This window comes from Lolium rigidum, chromosome 2, assembly GCF_022539505.1.
Source record: "Lolium rigidum isolate FL_2022 chromosome 2, APGP_CSIRO_Lrig_0.1, whole genome shotgun sequence".
Taxonomy (NCBI): Eukaryota; Viridiplantae; Streptophyta; class Magnoliopsida; order Poales; family Poaceae; genus Lolium; species Lolium rigidum.
The window spans coordinates 233,347,938-233,367,419 of record NC_061509.1 but is presented as its reverse complement, the minus strand read 5'-3'; the positions used below and the strand labels follow the sequence as shown (position 1 = coordinate 233,367,419).

The window sequence follows — 19,482 nt, the reverse complement described above, 5'->3', positions numbered from 1 at the left end:
CCCCCCCCCCCCCCCCCCCCCCCCCTAGATCAAGAGAGGAGTATGATGCAATATGATCAAGGAGAGTGAAAGCTCTAAGCTTGGGGATGCCCCGGTGGTTCACCCCTGCATATTATAAGAAGACTCAAGCGTCTAAGCTTGGGGATGCCCAAGGCATCCCCTTCTTCATCGACAACATTATCAGGTTCCTCCCCTGAAACTACATTTTTATTCCATCACATCTTATGCACTTTGCTTGGAGCGTCGGTTTGTTTTTGTTTTTGTTTTGTTTGAATAAAATGGATCCTAGCATTCACTTTACGGGAGAGAGACACGCTCCGCTGTAGCATATGGACAAATATGTCCTTAGGCTCTACTCATAGTATTCATGGCGAAGTTTCTTCTTCGTTAAATTGTTATATGGTTGGAATTAGAAAATGCTACATGTAGTAACTCTAAAATGTCTTGGATAATTTGATACTTGGCAATTGTTGTGCTCATGTTTAAGCTCTTGCATCATATACTTTGCACCCATTAATGAAGAAATACTTAGAGCTTGCTAATTTGGTTTGCATATTTGGTTTCTCTAGAGTCTAGATAACATCTAGTATTGAGTTTTGAACAACAAGGAAGACGGTATGGAGTCTTATAATGTTTACCATATGTCTTTTATGTGACTTTTGCTGTACCGTTCATCCTTGTGTTTGTTTCAAATAACATTGCTAGCCTAAACCTTGTATCGAGAGGGAATACTTCTCATGCATCCAAAATCCTTGAGCCAACCACTATGCCATTTGTGTCCACCATACCTACCTACTACATGGTATTTCTCCGCCATTCCAAAGTAAATTGCTTGAGTGCTACCTTTAAAATTCCATCATTCACCTTTGCAATATATAGCTCATGGGACAAATAGCTTAAAAACTATTGTGGTATTGAATATGTACTTATGCACTTTATCTCTTATTAAGTTGCTTGTTGTGCGATAACCATGTTTACGAGGACGCCATCAACTATTCTTTGTTGGATATCATGTGAGTTGCTATGCATGTCCGTCTTGTCCGAAGCAAGAGAGATCTACCACCTTCATGGTTGGAGCATGCATATTGTTAGAGAAGAACTTTGGGCCGCTAACTAAAGCCATGATTCATGGTGGAAGTTTCGGTTTGGACATATATCCTCAATCTCATATGAGAATAATAATTGTTGCCACATGCTTATGCATTAAAGAGGAGTCCATTATCTCGTTGTCCATGTTGTCCCGGTATGGATGTCTAAGTTGAGAATAATCAAAAGCGAGAAATCCAAAATGCGAGCTTTCTCCTTAGACCTTTGTACAGGCGGCATGGAGGTACCCCATTGTGACACTTGGTCAAAACATGTGTATTGCAAAGATCCGGTAGTCCAAGTTAATTAGGACAAGGTGCGGGCACTATTAGTATACTATGCATGAGACTTGCAACTTGTAAGATATAATGTACATAACTCATATGCTTTATTACTACCGTTGACAAAATTGTTTCATGTTTTCAAAATAAAAGCTCTAGCACAAATATAGCAATCGATGCTTTCCTCTTTGAAGGACCATTCTCTTTACTTTTATGTTGAGTCAGTTCACCTATTTCTCTCCACCTCAAGAAGCAAACACTTGTGATTAACTGTGCATTGATTCTTACATACTTGCATATTGTACTTGTTATATTACTCTATGTTGACAATTATCCATGAGATATACATGTTACAAGTTGAAAGCAACCACTGAAACTTAATCTTCCTTTGTGTTGTTTCAATGCCTTTACTTTGATTTATTGCTTTATGAGTTAACTCTTATGCAAGACTTATTAATACTTGTCTTGAAGTACTATTCATGAAAAGTCTTTGCTTTATGATTCACTTGTTTACTCATGTCATTACCATTGTTTTGATCGCTGCATCCACTACATATGTTTACAAATAGTATGATCAAGGTTATGATGGCATATCACTTCGGAAATTATCTTTGTTATCGTTTTACCTGCTCGGGACGAGCGTAACTAAGCTTGGGGATGCTTGATACGTCTCCGACGTATCGATAATTTCTTATGTTCTATGCCATATTATTGATGATACCTACATGTTTTATGCACACTTTATGTCATATTCGTGCATTTTCCGGAACTAACCTATTAACAAGATGCCGAAGTGCCAGTTCTCGTTTTCTCGCTGTTTTTGGTTTCGAAATCCTAGTAACGAAATATTCTCGGAATTGGACGAAACGAAGACCCAGGGGCCTATTTTTTCACGGAGCTTCCAGAAGACCGAAGAGCATACGAAGTGGGGCCACGAGGTGGCGACACCACAAGGCGGCGCAGCCAAGGGGGGGCCCGCGCCGCCCTATGGTGTGGGCCCCTCGTCAGGCCCCGACTCGCCCTTCCGCCTACTTAAAGCCTCCGTCGCGAAACCCCCGAGGCGAAAAAACCACGATACGGAAAACCTTGCGAGACGCCGCCGCCGCCAATCCCATCTCGGGGGATTCCGGAGATCTCCTCCGGCACCACTGCCGGAGAGGGGATTCATCTCCCGGAGGACTCTACACCGCCATGGTCGCCTCCGGAGTGATGAGTGAGTAGTTCACCCCTGGACTATGGGTCCATAGCGGTAGCTAGATGGTTGTCTTCTCCTCATTGTGCTTCATTGTTGGATCTTGTGAGCTGCCTAACATGATCAAGATCATCTATCCGTAATACTCTATGTTGTGTTTGTCGGGATCCGATGGATAGAGAATACCATGTCATGTTAATTATCGGTTATTTCATATGTGTTGTTTATGATCTTGCATGCTCTCCGTTACTAGTAGAGGCTCCGGCCAAGTTTTTACTTTTAACTCCAAGAGGGAGTATTTATGCTCGATAGTGGGTTCATGCCCGCATTGACACCTGGGACAGGTGACGGAAAGTTCTAAGGTTGTGTTGTGTCGTTGCCACTAGGGATAAAACATTGGCGCTATGTCCGAGGATGTAGTTGTTGATTACATTACGCACCATACTTAATGCAATTGTCCGTTGTTAGCAACTTAATACCGGAGGGGTTCGGATGATAACCTCGAAGGTGGACTTTTTAGGCATAGATGCGGTTGGATGGCGGTCTATGTACTTTGTCGTAATGCCCAATTAAATCTCACTATACTTATCATGCCATGTATGTGCATTGTTATGCCCTCTCTATTTGTCAATTGCCCGACTGTAATTTGTTCACCCAACATGCTTTTATCTTATGGGAGAGACACCTCTAGTGAACTGTGGACCCCGGTCCATTCTTTTAATACTGAAATACAAATCTGCTGCAATACTTGTTTTATCGTTTTCTCTGCAAACAATCATCTTCCACACAATACGGTTAATCCTTTGTTACGGCAAGCCGGTGAGATTGACAACCTCCATCGTTTCGTTGGGGCAAAGTACTTTGGTTGTGTTGTGCAGGTTCCACGTTGGCGCCGGAATCTCCGGTGTTGCGCCGCACTACATCCCGCCGCCATCAACCTTCAACGTGCTTCTTGACTCCTACTGGTTCGATTAAACCTTGGTTTCTTACTGAGGGAAACTTGCCGCTGTGCGCATCACACCTTCCTCTTGGGGTTCCCAACGGACGTGTCAACTACACGCATCAGCATTTTCTAATGTTTGATAATTGTGCAGAAATTTCACATATACGGGGAAGAATGTCCGCGTGCCAGGGAGTCTGATTGGAGCTGCTATTAGGAAGTACTGGCCGGGGATGTACACTCCGGTCCTTGGAGGCGAGTCCAAGCTAGCCTACACTTGGGAAGACTTTGAGATAGCGCCTTACCCCGGCTTTACTTCCGCCGCCGACGCCGTGATCAAGAAGTTTTGGGTACGTAATGCATACTCTTTGGGTTTCATTCATATGTAGTTGATAACCCCACCGTGATAACTCATGCCTCTCACACTTTCTCGTTATGCTTGATTGCAGCGCAATTATAGGGTGGCGACCGAGCATAAGGAGAGGGCGGACGTGATCCTCCGTAACATGTGTCGGAAGTTGACACGGCAGCAGGTGGTACAACCGGAGGATCACGTGCATCGGCCACTTCTATGCTCGAGCGAGGGCATAAGGTACACAAAGCCTCGAGATTGTGCGGGGACTCGCCCGGCTATGAAGATAGAGGACTTCATGTTGGTAAGTAATTGTCAATGCGATTCTATGTACTCGCGGCTAACTTGCAACTATATTGTTTGTTCTTCAAATGAGTTTTTATTTTGCAGGTTGTACCACATTGGGCTGATAATAAGAGGGCCGCCTTCATGGAGTTGGTCAAGAATTGGGTCGGCGAAAACCCCGATTTCAAGGCCGTGAGCGACCGGAACAAGGCCAACCGTGGGCATCAGGGAACACACAATGCGGGGAGCAGCAGCACCGATCGCTATCGGGACCGTTCGGGTACATATAAAAATGGAACAAGCTGCATTTTTTGATTTTCGATGATATGCATAACATTTGTTTTGTGATGCAGGGGAAGAAGCTCGGGAGGGAACTTGGTGAGATGGAAGCGTGGACGCACATGAAGGCTGGTGACGCCCGGTCCGAACGAGCCTCGGCCCGCTCCCGAGATGTACTACGGCAAGGCCAAAGAGAGCAAGGAAAAATACCGCGAGGAGTACGCCAAGCTCCATCCGAGAGGTGGAGGACCCTATGACCGAGCCGGTCGACGAGGTGGCGATGATGCTGGCGGGGTCCGGCCAGCCGCATGGATGTCCTGCCCGCCTTGTCGGGGGTTTCAAGCCTCGCAGGAACTTCACGCGGATCAAGGCTACCCTCCCTCCCGGCGGCTACGCTACCTCCTCGCGGTCTACATGCCGTTCTCGGGTAGAGGTAGATGTAAGTCATCCACACTTTCATCCTCTATTTTGACTCTTGTTCCTGAATGGCTATGTTGATGAGACGCATTATTTCTGAAATTGTAGACTCAGCTCGAGGCGGCCTATGCAGTAGCTTACGAGGAGTATCTCGAGAAGACTAAGGAGCATGACCTTGTGAAAGATGCCTATGTCCAGTGGACGAGCAACCAGATGGCGGTAAGTTTCAATCTCTATGGTTGCAAAACATCATAAGTCCCCATGTTTGAATCTGAGCTATCTCTCCCTTTTCTTGAAGAGTTTCACTCGGTTCATGATGACTGGAGTGCGAGAGGAACCACTCCCAGAGCCACCTCATCCGGGGCCGACGCCAGTGTTCCCGTCCAAGGAGGAGTTCTATTGCATGTACAAGCGTCAGCGTCAGTTGACCCCGGTAAGTTGCTAACTTGGCTAAGTTGCTAACTTGGTGTGACATGGCTAAGTTGCTAACTCCCTCCAACATGTAGGGATTGGGAGAATCCGGGAACGACACTCCTTGTGGTACACCGATGCACCCCGGTCGCCATTCTCCTGGTGCTTCTGCCGAACCTCGGCATGGTTCTGCTTCCGGTGGTTCTCGTCGTGGTTCTACCTCCCCGAGCACCGTCGAAATACAGCGGCCTCACTTCACCCACTCGGAGCTAGATCGTCTGGAGCTAGATCGTCACTCGGGTGGTGCACCACCATAGTTTCTACATTGTACTAGCTACATGACACATGCTATATGTGTAGAATGATCTATGTAGGATGACTATATGTACCGTATTGCTTGTGTGCTATATTTGTACTAAATTTGGGATTTGGTGCCATATTTGTGCTATATCTGTGATGTGAGCTATATGTGTGCAATTCATATATGATACTCGCTATTTTATATGCAATTCTCTGTGCAAATGGAGCACAATCAGGGAAATAAAAAAAATCTGGGCAGCAGCTCTGCCGACGGTGTCACCGTCGGCACAGGCCCATAGCTGTGCCAAATGGCAGGGTCTGTGCCGACGGTGACACCGTCGGCACAGCTGCTGCCCAGATTTCGCGCGTTTTCCAGTTTGAATGCCACCGTTTTGCCGCCAGTTCTGGGAAAAAACAAAAGCAAAACTGTGCCGACGGTGTAACCGTCGGCACAGCTGGGGACGATGACGGCAGCCGGCGTGACGGCTGGTTGGCTCTGCCGACGATGGGGCGACCGACGGCCACCGTCCAGCCGTCGGCGTACGACTGTGCCGACGGTGACCCGCTACGCCGACGGTGCGTGCGCAGACCCCGACGCCTGCTGTGCCGACGGGGAGACGCCGGCAGAGCCTATGCCGACGGTGAACCTTACTGTGCCGACGGTGCGGGGCCGTCGGTGTAGCCGGTTGTTCCCGTAGTGTTAGGAACAGAAAACAACGCAGAATTTAAAGAACCGAAAATAGTAGCATGAAATATCCAGAACGGCATCAATTAAAAATGTGACTAAACTGAAAAAAATATGTGGCTGCACTAATTGACAGAATAGAATTTTGGTGTACTTTTCGATAAAAAACCGGAAGTTTGACTTTTGAATCTAGCTAAATTTTTAATGAATTTAATCTATGTGGGTTTATTTGCAATTTGTAAGTTGAATGGAGGCCGCCCAGGGTTTTTCGGGACGGGGGAGTACTACTAATTTAACCTACTAGGCTGGCTGGGCCTAATCTACCTCGAAGAATCTGAACCGTTGGATGATTTTCTACTTATGCCTCTTCTACGATAAGTAGAAGGTACTGTAAAACTTGCCTTTTTTTCACAATATACTACCGCACTAGCTCTAAATTTTATATTAAAAGTACAACCACTTCAACCTCCTCGAATGAGTTAAGGATGAAAAAATTATTCATAAAATTTGGATCACACTATAACACAAGAGGACAATGATGCACTGCGCCACCGTAATCAAGATCGCGGCGGTCAGGGGTTTTCATCAAAGGTCTAATGTGAAGGAAGCACCCACGAAAACGCCTCCAAGAGGGTTAATCCACTACTAGGGAAACGCCTACAGCTGCAGGGTTAATCCACTATTAGGAAAACACCTATAGTAACGCACCTACCGCAGGCGCACCAGCCTGTGCGCCGGCAGTAGCTCGATACCACCGGCCCGTTCCCACATGCTGGCTTCGGTGCGCCGACAGTAGACGATTTTGGTGCGCCGCCCAGTAGCCCTTTCCCTAGTAGTGACCATGACAAGAGTGCACATGAATATCGAGATTCATTCTATCATCTTCAAGATATAATATTGAAGATCTATATATACAAAAAAAAAAGATCTATATATACATGTGGCCTTTGGGTTGTGTAATCCTCTCACGAACACTAAGATAACGGTGAAATCAAAATTTTAGTACACATGGAGAGCTGGGCTCTTGGGAATTCAGTGCCTGAAGTTGCAAAGCGTGAGGAACTCCATGTCGGTGTCGACGTACTTGGTCCAGAGCTGCTTGTACTAGTTGAAGGCGACATTGAGCCATGGCTTGAGGTCGCCGTTGAAGTGTACCACGACCGCTCCCTCGATGTCCTCGGCCTGATGTGTAGGTTGTAGCCGAGACCCATGACATGCCAAATATGGCGCTTTTGCTTGGGAAAAATAAAGCGCACCCTAAATATTTTACAGCGCTTGTTTGCAACGACTGCTGGAGGGCAGAAAAACGTGCGCGACACACTATATGGACAGTTTTTACGGTGCGGACACGATATAGCGTGACTGGAGCTGCTCTAAGAGCTTGAGTTTTGTAATGACGGAAGAGTAATTTCCTAGGAACCCCTTTTTCGTTTTTTTGTTGCTTGTTTGTCTTGTCAAGGCACTGCTTCTTAATTAATGAATGATGATGGCAAAAGATTTGCCATACCTTTCAGAAAAAATGTTTTGGAACTGCATGAAGTATGCCCACAACTATCTGACCTGGAGTCACCATAAATTTCATAGAGTAGCCTCTCGATCCCTCTTTCACATTTTTGTTTACCCCAGACCATTCCAGACCATTTGACATGGTAGGAGCTCTGCCTTTTTCATTTAGAAGAGGAAAGCTGTACAATCAGCTAAGGCGAGCTTAAGAGAAACTTGCAAGAAACATAAAAGCACCAGAAATAATAAAAAAACAACGAGACGGGAGAAAAACGCCGACAAATCTCTGCCAGGTTTCTTTGCTTCAGCCACGAGGCAAAGACATCTTTGACTAATGCCGCAACTGCAATTGCAGCGAGCAACTATCCATAAATTGCTCTTTCTTCTCTCTTTCCAAATGTGCCACGGAGCGTAGCAGACCAAAACAGCCTATTCCCGTTTTAACTGAACCGGACCTCCAGGGGCACAAGTCCAATGTTTTCCTTGGCACGCGCCTGGTTTTGGAGCACCATGGTAAGGTAAAAGTCCTTGGGAAGGCAACCCTACATCTCAAGATTAGAGACGCTGAGATCGGATTACAAAATGTAGCGTGAGGTGAGCCGAAAGATCAGTTAGTGAGCATATGGATCATCTATCCGTGACCTCAAACCGATGACCAGCTAACTGCACGCATGCTTGTGCAGTGAATGTCCAAGACGAAGTTCAACATGATTTCCCAATTCCGCTCATTCCAATCAAGTAAATTTGCGTCGACATTGTAACCTTCTTCTTGCCTATAAGGATACGATCAAGCCCAAACAGGATCTCAACGAAAAACAACCAAGTTTAGGATGATATTACTTGTAGCTATATGAAGATGTGAATACCACACATGTTCTATATCAATATTGTAAGAAGTGTTTTGAGAAGAGACGCACACAATTGGAACAAAACTAATGTACGAAAATGATAAGAAGAGATTGGAGCCTCAAGCCATATATGTAAAAATTGAGGCCAAAAAGTGGTTGGAAGCAAGTGAACGAGATTGTACTTGGTAGAGGAAATAATTTAAGTCAATTTATAGGGGCTAGGTAGAAAGGAACATAAGCAAAGTACTAGAAAATGAAACGAAAAAACATGAGTGTAGAGAAAACTCCAACCAACCAACACAAAGCCAATCGACACCAATGGCGACATGGCTCTCCTCCCGCAGAAATTTCGCTACAAGTGTCTCCCTCCTTTCTTTTATCATTAGATTCGCAGACATATTGTAGTACATAAATGAAGCTCAAAAGTTCTTGTTTCATTTCCTCCTGAACAACTACTGAAAACCAATTCAATCTTGGAAAAACAAGCAGAGAGCATCTCCAAAAGGGGTGCATTTGAAATATTCCAAACGGAGTTGATTGAATAGCTGCATCACTATGCTGTTAAGGTTCAGCACGGCCCTAATGAAGACAAGTACTATGTCCAAACTCCAAAGACATGGCGATCCTCGTACCAGTCACACTATTGTCTACAATATTGCCAAGAAGAAGGCTTGGTGTGACTGCTGCAGGTTTGCTTTCTCGGTGATATTGTGCAGACATGTGCTCGGAGTATTCATCTTGGTTGACGTCGACGTGATTCCGGTGCCATGCACCACGAAGCCATGGACGAAAAAGGCAAAGACATGGCCAACAATGTTTGTTGGGGGCAATCTCGAAGATGAAAACCATTATGTGAGTTGGAGTTCAGTAAGTTGAGAAAATACGGATCAGTAGATAGCAGCAGTGGCTAGAACCTAGGGGGTGTTCATTACCGGTTCCATCTCGACCTGTGATTTTTTTTGTAGTAGTTTTGTACTAATTCAAGAAGCACGGTGGCAGCTTTTGAAGGAAAATGAACTACGGCCCTAATAGTCGGGTTTACAGGTTTTTTTTCGAAATGTGAAGCATAGCCCTGGCCTTTGCATCAAAATGATGCACACAGTCATCATTTGTTGCGAAGTTTTATCATTCAGTGTTCACAAATCACGTATCACTTAAGATCTCAACAGAATCAGCCAGCGAAATAGAGCAAATAAAAAACCTCTATGTATCTTGTAATCTAAGAGGTTGCCGTCAGCTAGCTTGGTTGAAGATTGCCAGAATAACCGCCATCAACCGAGTGCATCCAATACCCAAATGATCCCGCTGGTCCGCAGGTAGGAGGTATGACCACATGTGTATTCAAGACATAGCAGGATGGATAACCTGCAAAAAGTTTGACACCTTTATCTTATTAAAGATAACATCATTACGACAATTTCAAATTGCCCAAACCAAAGCACAAACTCCTATTCGAATCCTAGCCTTGACTCTCTTGTCAATCCCGTTTAGCCAGTTACCAAACATATTGGTAACATTAGCAGGAGGATAAATATTAAAAGTAAAATGAACAACTCTTCAAATAGATATAGCAAAAGGACATGAGATAAACAAATGGTTTATGGACTCCTGTGAATCACAAAAAACACACTTTGTAAACCTCTCCATTGTTTATTTAAGTTATCTTTCGTGAGCAAAACCTTTCGATGAAGAAACCACATAAAAACCTTTATCTTTATTGGCACCTTAAGTTTCCATAGATACTTACGTAGGTAAGTTGTATGACCGTTCATAAAGTCCGCACACATAGATTTGACCGAAAAAGTCTTCGAAGGAGCCAAGTTCCACGAATATTTGTCCGGTTGATCCAACAATTAGACCCTCATAAGCCGTTGAACTAGGTGCATACATGTTTTTCAGTTATTTTCACTAAACGTCCGTTTGAATTCTATACTCAGAGGCACATGAGAAAAAACATCCGCAACCATAACATTCTTAGTCGTACGATGTTATACAAAGACATGTATTGGGTGGTCAACGGAGACTCACATAACCAAATATCTTCCCAGAAGCGTGTTGAAGCGCCATTACTCACTGTAGTCACACTTAAAAAAACTCTTGTTTCACCCCATAAGTCCTTTCCAAAAAGGTGAATCAATCGGTTTAGCTTGTACTTGAGGCAAGGTTTTGTAATGGAGATATTTATTTTGTAGCAGCTCCTTCCACACTCCTTCATTAAGTAATTTATACAATCGTTTACTAAGTAAACACTCTTTTTTTATATCTCAAGCACCTTGATACCTAAACCACCCTAATCCCTAGGGTGATAGGTAATATCCCACTTAGTTAGGCGATGGTTCTTTTTATGATGACCGCTTTGCTAAAAAAAGCGAGATCGATAAAAGTCTAACCTTTTCCCTAGCCCTTTGGGTATTTCAAAGAAGGATAAAAGGAACATTGGTAGGCTTGTAAGAACCGAATTAATTAGAACAAGATAGTCTCCATATGAGAGCATCTTCCCTAACCAAGAGGCTAGCGTTTTCTCATAGCGGCCCTCAACCGGTTTCCATTTTTTTGTTAAGGAGTTTCCTATAGTGAATAGAAATGCCTAAATATTTAAAGGGAAGCGACCTAGCCTCAGATTCTAAAATAAGTTTATACTCCTCCGCAACCTCTTTGGCTCTACCGAAGCAGAAAATTTCGCTCTTATAAAAATCAATCTTCAACCCCGAGAGTTGTTTAAAGATACAAAGAATTAGCTTCTTGTTTACAGCTTTCTCTAAGTCGCGTTTCATGAACAAAATTGTATCGTCAGCATATTGTAGAATGGAGACTCCTCCTTCTACAAGATGTGGAATCAAACTTCTAACCTGACCATCCTCATTAACTCTAGCTATGAGAATAGACAACATATTCACAACAAGGTTAAAAAGCACCAAGGATAACGGATCCTGTTGCCTCAATGCTTTAAAGTCTGAAAGTAGTGGCCAGTGTCATCATTAACTCTAATTCCGGCATTTCCACACCGTACAAATCTTGCCACCCATTCACACCACTGTGGTGAGAATTCTTTCATGCGCAAGATTTGTTGTAAAAAAGATCAATTAACCTCCTATGCCTTTTTAAAATCCATTTTAAATTAACCCGTGTGGTGGGGGCTCTTCAAAGAATTCAGAGGCCGAAGTTGCAGAGCGTGAGGAACTCCATGTCGGTGTCGACGTACTTGGTCCAGAGCTGCTTGTACTGGTTGAAGGCGACGTCGAGCCATGGCTTGAGGTTGCCGTTGAAGTGTACCACGGCCGCTCCCCCGATGTCCTCGGGCCTGATGTGCGGGTTGTAGCCGAGGCCCATGACGTGCCACGACTTGTCCAGCGGCGCCGTGTTGCCGTAGAAGGTCATCAGCCCCGCCGGGAGCACGGAGGCCGTGTCCCACAGCGTGCCGTTCTCGTTCTGCACATCAAGCTAGCTGGCGTAAGTACAAAATCCTTCATAGTTCAGCGAGGGCACAAATGCTTACCATCTCCATGAGCCGGTGGAACTGCTCGGTGCACTGGTCGCGCCGCCAGGCGAGTAGATCGAAGACGTTGACGCCGTAGGACCATGCGCACGCGCGGGGCTGGAACTGCTCCTGCACGGCGGGGTGCGAGAAGTTGAGGTACCTGCCGTAGCGTCGGAAGCCGCCGAAGCATGTGTGCAACGCTGCATTGGCCTTGCCGCCCAGGTCGAGGCGCCACAGCTCGGCCAGATCCCGCTGCACCACCACGTCGTCCTCCAGGAGCACCACCCTCGTTAGCGCCGGGAACATCTCGGGCAGGTAGAACCGCAGGTAGTCCAGCTCGCGCAGCGCCACGTCCCTGTTCCCGTCCTCGACCTGCCGGAGCACGGGCGAGGAGGAGGCGTTGATGAAGGGGAAGTCGGCGGCGGTGAGGAGCTGCACGTGCGCGCCGAGCGGCGGCGGGCTGCGCGCGAACCAGACGCGGAAGGCCGGGAGGTACATGGGCGCGGTGACCACGTGGAAGACGTGGCGGGAGGGTTCGGCTGCCGCGCGCGCGGCGGAGGCCACCACGACGGACACCGCGAGGATGTTGTCGGAGAAGATGGCGTAGTGGTAGAGCGACGGGTCGGTGAGCTCCTCAGGCGGTGGCGGAACGACGGCTTCGGGAACGGCGGCGGAGGACGCGTTGACAAGGAGGGTTTCCATGAGGCGCATGGCGAGGCAGTGGAGGGACTTGGGCGTGGAGACCGCGGCGATGCGGGAGTTGAGCTGGCCGTCGCGGCGGGCGCGGAGGAGCTGCTGCCCGACGGCGAAGACGGTGTCGGAGAGCTTGAGGATCTTGGACTGCGTGTCGAAGGCCTCCTTTGCGCCCGCCGCCAGGGCGCGCGCGCGCTTCACGTGCCCGCGGGCCTCCTTCTCGAGGAGCGCGACGGTGGAGAGGGTGAGGCGGGAGGCGAGCGCGGAGAGGCGCGAGGAGGTGGAGAGGAAGGACTCCGTCTGCGAGGCGGAGTCGACGCTGAGGCGCCGCGCGTGCGCCGTGTAGGCGGCGAGCACGGCCGCGTGGTCCTCGGCGTGGCGGCGCACGGCGGCCAGCCGTGCGGTCGGGGAGTTTGGGGCTGAGGTGCTGATGGTGGTCGCCGACAGGAAGAAGAAGACACAGGCGAGGAAGAGGAGCGTGACCAATGCCGCGAACGCCGCGCGGCGCGGCGCAGGCGATCGGCCGCCGGCCATGGACGGTGCCTCAAGTAGAAACGGTTTCAAGCGACGGAGATGGTCCGATGGACGAGGAAATTGGCGCGCGATTCCTACGCCGGGTCGCCGGTGGGTTTTGGTTTAGATCGATGGCTTTGGTCAGTGGCACTTCACTTGTGTTCGTGTGGTGTCCCGTGACCAGATTCTGGTCAGTGGCACTTTGACTCTTGGAGGATGATTGAGTGGTGAAGCACCGGTCGCATGACGGCGACGGCCTCCATTTCTACAAGTGATATTGGGCTATCTTAGCTCAATGTCAGCGAGCTTCGTCCGAGATTAATAGGATGTGTAACTAAAAAATGTGGGTGGGCGACCAAATGGCACAATTGCATCAAGCCATGAACCAGTGTTTATATGCCATGCGGTGGACTAAAGATGAACCAGTGCACTAATACTAGTGGCTCTGGTGTGGTCGCACTAGCTTCCCCTAGTGGTACATTCTCACTGTTGACACCATTTTGCAAGCAGTCGCCGGTTTTCCTCTTGATCGTGTCAACTGTGAGAGTGGATCGTGTTTCCACAAACAGGTACATACGGCCCCAAGGGAGAGAGGCGATTGTAAAAGTGTCTAGGTTCCGCCCCTTGCCGACGATGCCACCTATTCGCTCTGCCTCTGATAGCCATGGGCCTTGGAGGCGCGGCGGACCATGAACCCTTACCAGCGGGCTTCATGTTCTTCGTTAGGTTCTTTGGTGTCTTCTTCAGAGCAATGAGACGGTAACGACATCACATAAATATATCATATTTAGAGTTGTCCTTCCACATGTATTTTGGTGGCCGCATCTTAGGGAGCATGACACCCTTAAACTTGAAGCCTAGCTTGGTGGGACATCGGAGGAGCTACTGCAATACTAGGAAATTAGTTACTCATAGATGACTTCTCTATGGCACATATAGAAGTGCATGCTTCACAGAATATGCGCCACAAAAATTTGTGCGGAATCCACCACAAAAGGCAGGTGGACATTTTCGGTGGCACATATAGCAATATGCGTCACAGAAATATGATGTTTCTCTAGCGCATATAGCAATATGCGCCAAAGAATCGGGAAAACAGATCTAGATTTTTTTAGATGATAAATTTAGATATTTTTGAATTTTTAAACTCTATATTTTAAAATTTATATTCTTTTTTGAAATTTAAATTCTAGATTTTTCTGAACTTTTTGGTTTTTTTATTTTTAAATTTTAGATTTTTTGAATTTTTAGAATCTTTTCCAATTTTTGAACTTCTAGGATTTTTGTTTTTTAAAATTGTTTATCTGACATTTCTAAATTTTTTTATTTTATAAATTTTGTAATATTTTTTATTTTCTAGGTCATTTTGAAATTTTTGAAATTTTGAAATTTTTGGATTCTTTTCCAATTTTTTAACTTTATATTTTTTAGGAAAAAATTAGAATTTTTTAAATTTCTATTTTTCTGAATTTCTCGATTTTTTTGAATTTTTGAATTTTTTGATTTTTTTTAAATTTTGAAGTTTTTTCAAAATTTATAAACCACACATATATACACATACCGCACATAAACCAGTCACACAGCTACACACACATATTAACATATACACATACAAGGCTTAAGAGGTTGATATGATATTAATATCAATAAGAACTTTAGTAGTATAAGAGCATCTCCAGTCGCGTCCCCCAAAGCGTCCCCCAAAGCAATTTGGGGCGCACCGGACCAAAAAACGGTTCCAGCCGCGTCCCCCAAAGCCCATTTTTGTCCGGCGCGCCCCGATACGGTGTCCGGCGCCCCGAGGCCGTCCCCGTCCCACAGGGGACGCTCCGGGCACGCCGGACACAACGAAAAGCGACGTGAAGCGACGCGGGCTCCCACATGTCGGCGACGTGTTGCATAAACCGTTGATTCGCGCCATTTTTATCGTCGCTCCTTCCTTCCCGCGCCTCCCACCGCTCCGCCGCCGCTGGATTTGCCGGCCGTTTGAGCGTCTGATCTCTTCTGAGAGTCGGCACCGTCGCCGCGGCTGGCGCTCCCGCCGGTCGTTCCGCCGCCGCCGCTTGGCCATCGCGTCCCAGAACGCGACGTCAAATCCGCCCAACCTCCGCGCACACAAGGTGCTCGACGACTTGCCTGGTATGCGAGATTAGCCGCTATTCGTTGCGTCATTTGCCTCGGCGCAATTTTAACCATTGATTTTGCTTGTAGACATGGATAGCGACGATGAGATGGTTGCCCTGCTGCTGGAGGACGAGCAAGCCTTCGACGATGACCTCCGGGAGCATTTGCTGATCATCGCATCCCTCCAGGACATGCTTGACGCCGAGGCGGAGAAGAGGAAGAGGCCGCGCCGCGGAGGATCAAGGCCGGGGAGAAGGAAGTCCAAGCCCCGGCAGAGGATGGAGGGGCATGCCATGATGCACAACGACTACTTTGCCGACGATGCAACACGATGGAGTGTGAGGGCCCTCTTGCGGAGGTTGATCTTGAGTTGCCTGCAGATTTTGCTGATTTCCTCACCATGCACGCAGAGATCCGTGACAACAATGTTCATGAACAACTTCAAGCTGATCTCGTTGAGCATTTGTGGAGGATCAAAGGAAATACCGTGGCACCTAGCATCTAGCCCTATTTATTATATTTGTTTACTTGTTTTATTGTTTGTTGTATTTTAATTTGAAAACAATCCTCGCAAATATTTTTATTCATATGCTTGATACATCTCCAACGTATCTATAATTTCTGATGTTCCATGCTTGTTTTATGACAATACCTACATGTTTTGTTCACACTTTATATCGTTTTTATGCGTTTTCTGAAACTAACCTATTGACGAGATGCCGAAAGGCCAGTTGCTGTTTTCTCGCTGTTTTTGGTTTCAGAAATCCTAGTAAAGAAATATTTTCGGAATCGGACGAAATCAAGACCGAAGGCCTTATAATTCCCGGAAGCTTCCGGAGCACCGGAGAAGAGTCAGAGGGGTGCCAGGGGGGCCCCACACCACAGGGCGGGGCGGCCCAAGGGGGGGCGCGCCCCCCTATGGTGGCGCCACCCCGTGGCCCCTCCGACTCCGATTCTCGGACTATAAGATCGTCTCTGACCTAAAAACATCGACAGAAAAAGCCACGGTACGAGAAACCTTCCAGAGCCGCCGCCATCGCGAAGCCAAGATCTGGGGGACAGGAGTCTCTGTTCCGGCACGCCGCCGGGTGATGCGTGTAGTTGACACGTCCGTTGGGAACCCCAAGAGGAAGGTGTGATGCGCACAGCGGCAAGTTTCCCTCAGTAAGAAACCAAGGTTTAATCGAACCAGTAGGAGTCAAGAAGCACGTTGAAGGTTGATGGCGGCGGGATGTAGTGCGGCGCAACACCGGAGATTCCGGCGCCAACGTGGAACCTGCACAACACAACCAAAGTACTTTGCCCCAACGAAACAGGTGAGGTTGTCAATCTCACCGGCTTGCTCGTAACAAAGGGTTAACCGTATTGTGTGGAAGATGATTGTTTGCGAGAGAAAACGAGTAAAACAAGTATTGCGACAGATTTGTATTTCGAGTATTAAAAGAATGGACCGGGGTCCACGAGTTCACTAGAGGTGTCTCTCCCATAAGATAAAAGCATGTTGGGTGAACAAATTACGATCGGGCAATTGACAAATTGAGAGGGCATAACAATGCACATACATGACATGATAAGTATAGTGAGATTTAATTGGGCATTACGACAAAGTACATAGACCGCCATCCAACCGCATCTATGCCTAAAAAGTCCACCTTCGAGGTTATCATCCGAACCCCTTCCAGTATTAAGTTGCAAAGCAACGAGACAATTGCATTAAGTATGGTGCGTAATGTAATCAACAACTACATCCTCGGACATAGCGCCAATGTTTTATCCCTAGTGGCAACAGCACAACACAACCTTAGAACTTTCTGTCACCGTCCCGGTGTCAATGCGGGCATGAACCCACTATCGAGCATAAATACTCCCTCTTGGAGTTAAAAGCAAAAACTTGGCCGAGCCTCTACTAGTAACGGAGAGCATGCAAGATCATAAACAACACATATGTAATAACTTGATAATTAACATGACATGGTATTCTCTATCCATCGGATCCCGACAAACACAACATAGAGTATTACAGATAGATGATCTTGATCATGTTAGGCAGCTCACAAGATCCAACAATGAAGCACAATGAGGAGAAGACAACCATCTAGCTACTGCTATGGACCCATAGTCCAGGGGGGAACTACTCACTCATCACTCCGGAGGTGACCATGGCGGTGTAGAGTCCTCCGGGAGATGAATCCCCTCTCCGGTAGGGTGCCGGAGGAGATCTCCAGAATCCCCCGAGATGGATCGGCGGCGGCGGCGGCGTCTCAGTAAGGTTTTCCGTATCGTGGTTTTTCGCATCAGGGGTTTCGCGACGGAGGCTTTAAGTAGGCAGAAGGGCAGAGTCGGGGGCCTGACGAGGGGCCCACACCATAGGGCGGCGCGGGCCCCCCCTTGGTCGCGCCGCCATGTGGTGTCGCCACCTCGTGGCCCCACTTCGTATGCTCTTCGGTCTTCTGGAAGGTTCGTGGCAAAATAGGCCCCTGGGTATTCATTTCGTCCAATTCCGAGAATATTTCGTTACTAGGATTTCGAAACCAAAAACAGCGAGAAAACAGAGCCGGCACTTCGGCATCTTGTTAATAGGTTAGTTCCGAGAAAATGCACGAATATGACATAAAGTGTGCATAAAACATGTAGGTATCATCAATAATATGGCATAGAACATAAGAAATTATCGATACGTCGGAGACGTATCAAGCATCCCCAAGCTTAGTTCCGCTCGTCCCGAGCGAGGTAAAACGATAACAAAGATAATTTCTGAAGTGATATGCCATCATAACCTTGATCATACTATTTGTAAACATATGTAGTGGATGCAGCGATCAAAACAATGGTAATGACATGAGTAAACAAGTGAATCATAAAGCAAAGACTTTTCATGAATAGTACTTCAAGACAAGTATTAATAAGTCTTGCATAAGAGTTAACTCATAAAGCAATAAATCAAAGTAAAGGCATTGAAGCAACACAAAGGAAGATTAAGTTTCAGCGGTTGCTTTCAACTTGTAACATGTATATCTCATGGATAATAGTCAACATAGAGTAATATAACAAGTACAATATGCAAGTATGTAGGAATCAATGCACAGTTCACACAAGTGTTTGCTTCTTGAGGTGGAGAGAGATAGGTGAACTGACTCAACATAAAAGTAAAAGAATGGTCCTTCAAAGAGGAAAGCATCGATTGCTATATTTGTGCTAGAGCTTTTATTTTGAAAACATGAAACAATTTTGTCAACGGTAGTAATAAAGCATATGAGTTATGTACATTATATCTTACAAGTTGCAAGCCTCATGCATAGTATACTAATAGTGCCCGCACCTTATCCTAATTAGCTTGGACTACCGGATCTTTGCAATGCACATGTTTTAACCAAGTGTCACAATGGGGTACCTCCATGCCGCTTGTACAAAGGTCTAAGGAGAAAGCTCGCATTTTGGATTTCTCGCTTTTGATTATTCTCAACTTAGACATCCATACCGGGACAACATGGACAACGAGATAATGGACTCCTCTTTAATGCATAAGCATGTGGCAACAATTATTATTCTCATATGAGATTGAGGATATATGTCCAAGATCTGAAACTTCCACCATGAATCATGGCTTTAGTTAGCGGCCCAAAGTTCTTCTCTAACAATATGCATGCTCCAACCATGAAGGTGGTAGATCTCTCTTACTTCAGACAAGACGGACATGCATAGCAACTCACATGATATTCAACAAAGAATAATTGATGGCGTCCCCAGAAGCATGGTTATCGCTCAACAAGCAACTTAATAAGAGATAAAGTGCATAAGTACATATTCAATACCACAATAGTTTTTAAGCTATTTGTCCCATGAGCTATATATTGCAAAGGTGAATGATGGAATTTTAAAGGTAGCACTCAAGCAATTTACTTTGGAATGGCGGATAAATACCATGTAGTAGGTAGGTATGGTGGACACAAATGGCATAGTGGTTGGCTCAAGTATTTTGGATGCATGAGAAGTATTCCCTCTCGATACAAGGTTTAGGCTAGCAAGGTTATTTGAAACAAACACAAGGATGAACGGTACAGACAAAACTCACATAAAAGACATATTGTAAACATT

The 19,482-nt window shown here is 46.3% G+C and overlaps 1 protein-coding gene across 1 annotated transcript; it reads right to left on the bottom strand.

The window, feature by feature from the left end:
- Nucleotides 1-11,456: 11,456 nt before the first annotated feature.
- LOC124688314 (probable galacturonosyltransferase 9) lies at nt 11,457-13,284 on the bottom strand. Its single transcript, XM_047222006.1, has 2 exons — nt 12,076-13,284; nt 11,457-12,008 (listed from the first exon to the last, which is right to left on the bottom strand). Exons 1-2 carry the CDS (start codon nt 13,282-13,284, stop codon nt 11,730-11,732), a joined length of 1,488 nt encoding a protein of 495 aa, XP_047077962.1. The 3' UTR covers nt 11,457-11,729.
- Between the last annotated feature and the right edge of the window lie 6,198 nt (nt 13,285-19,482).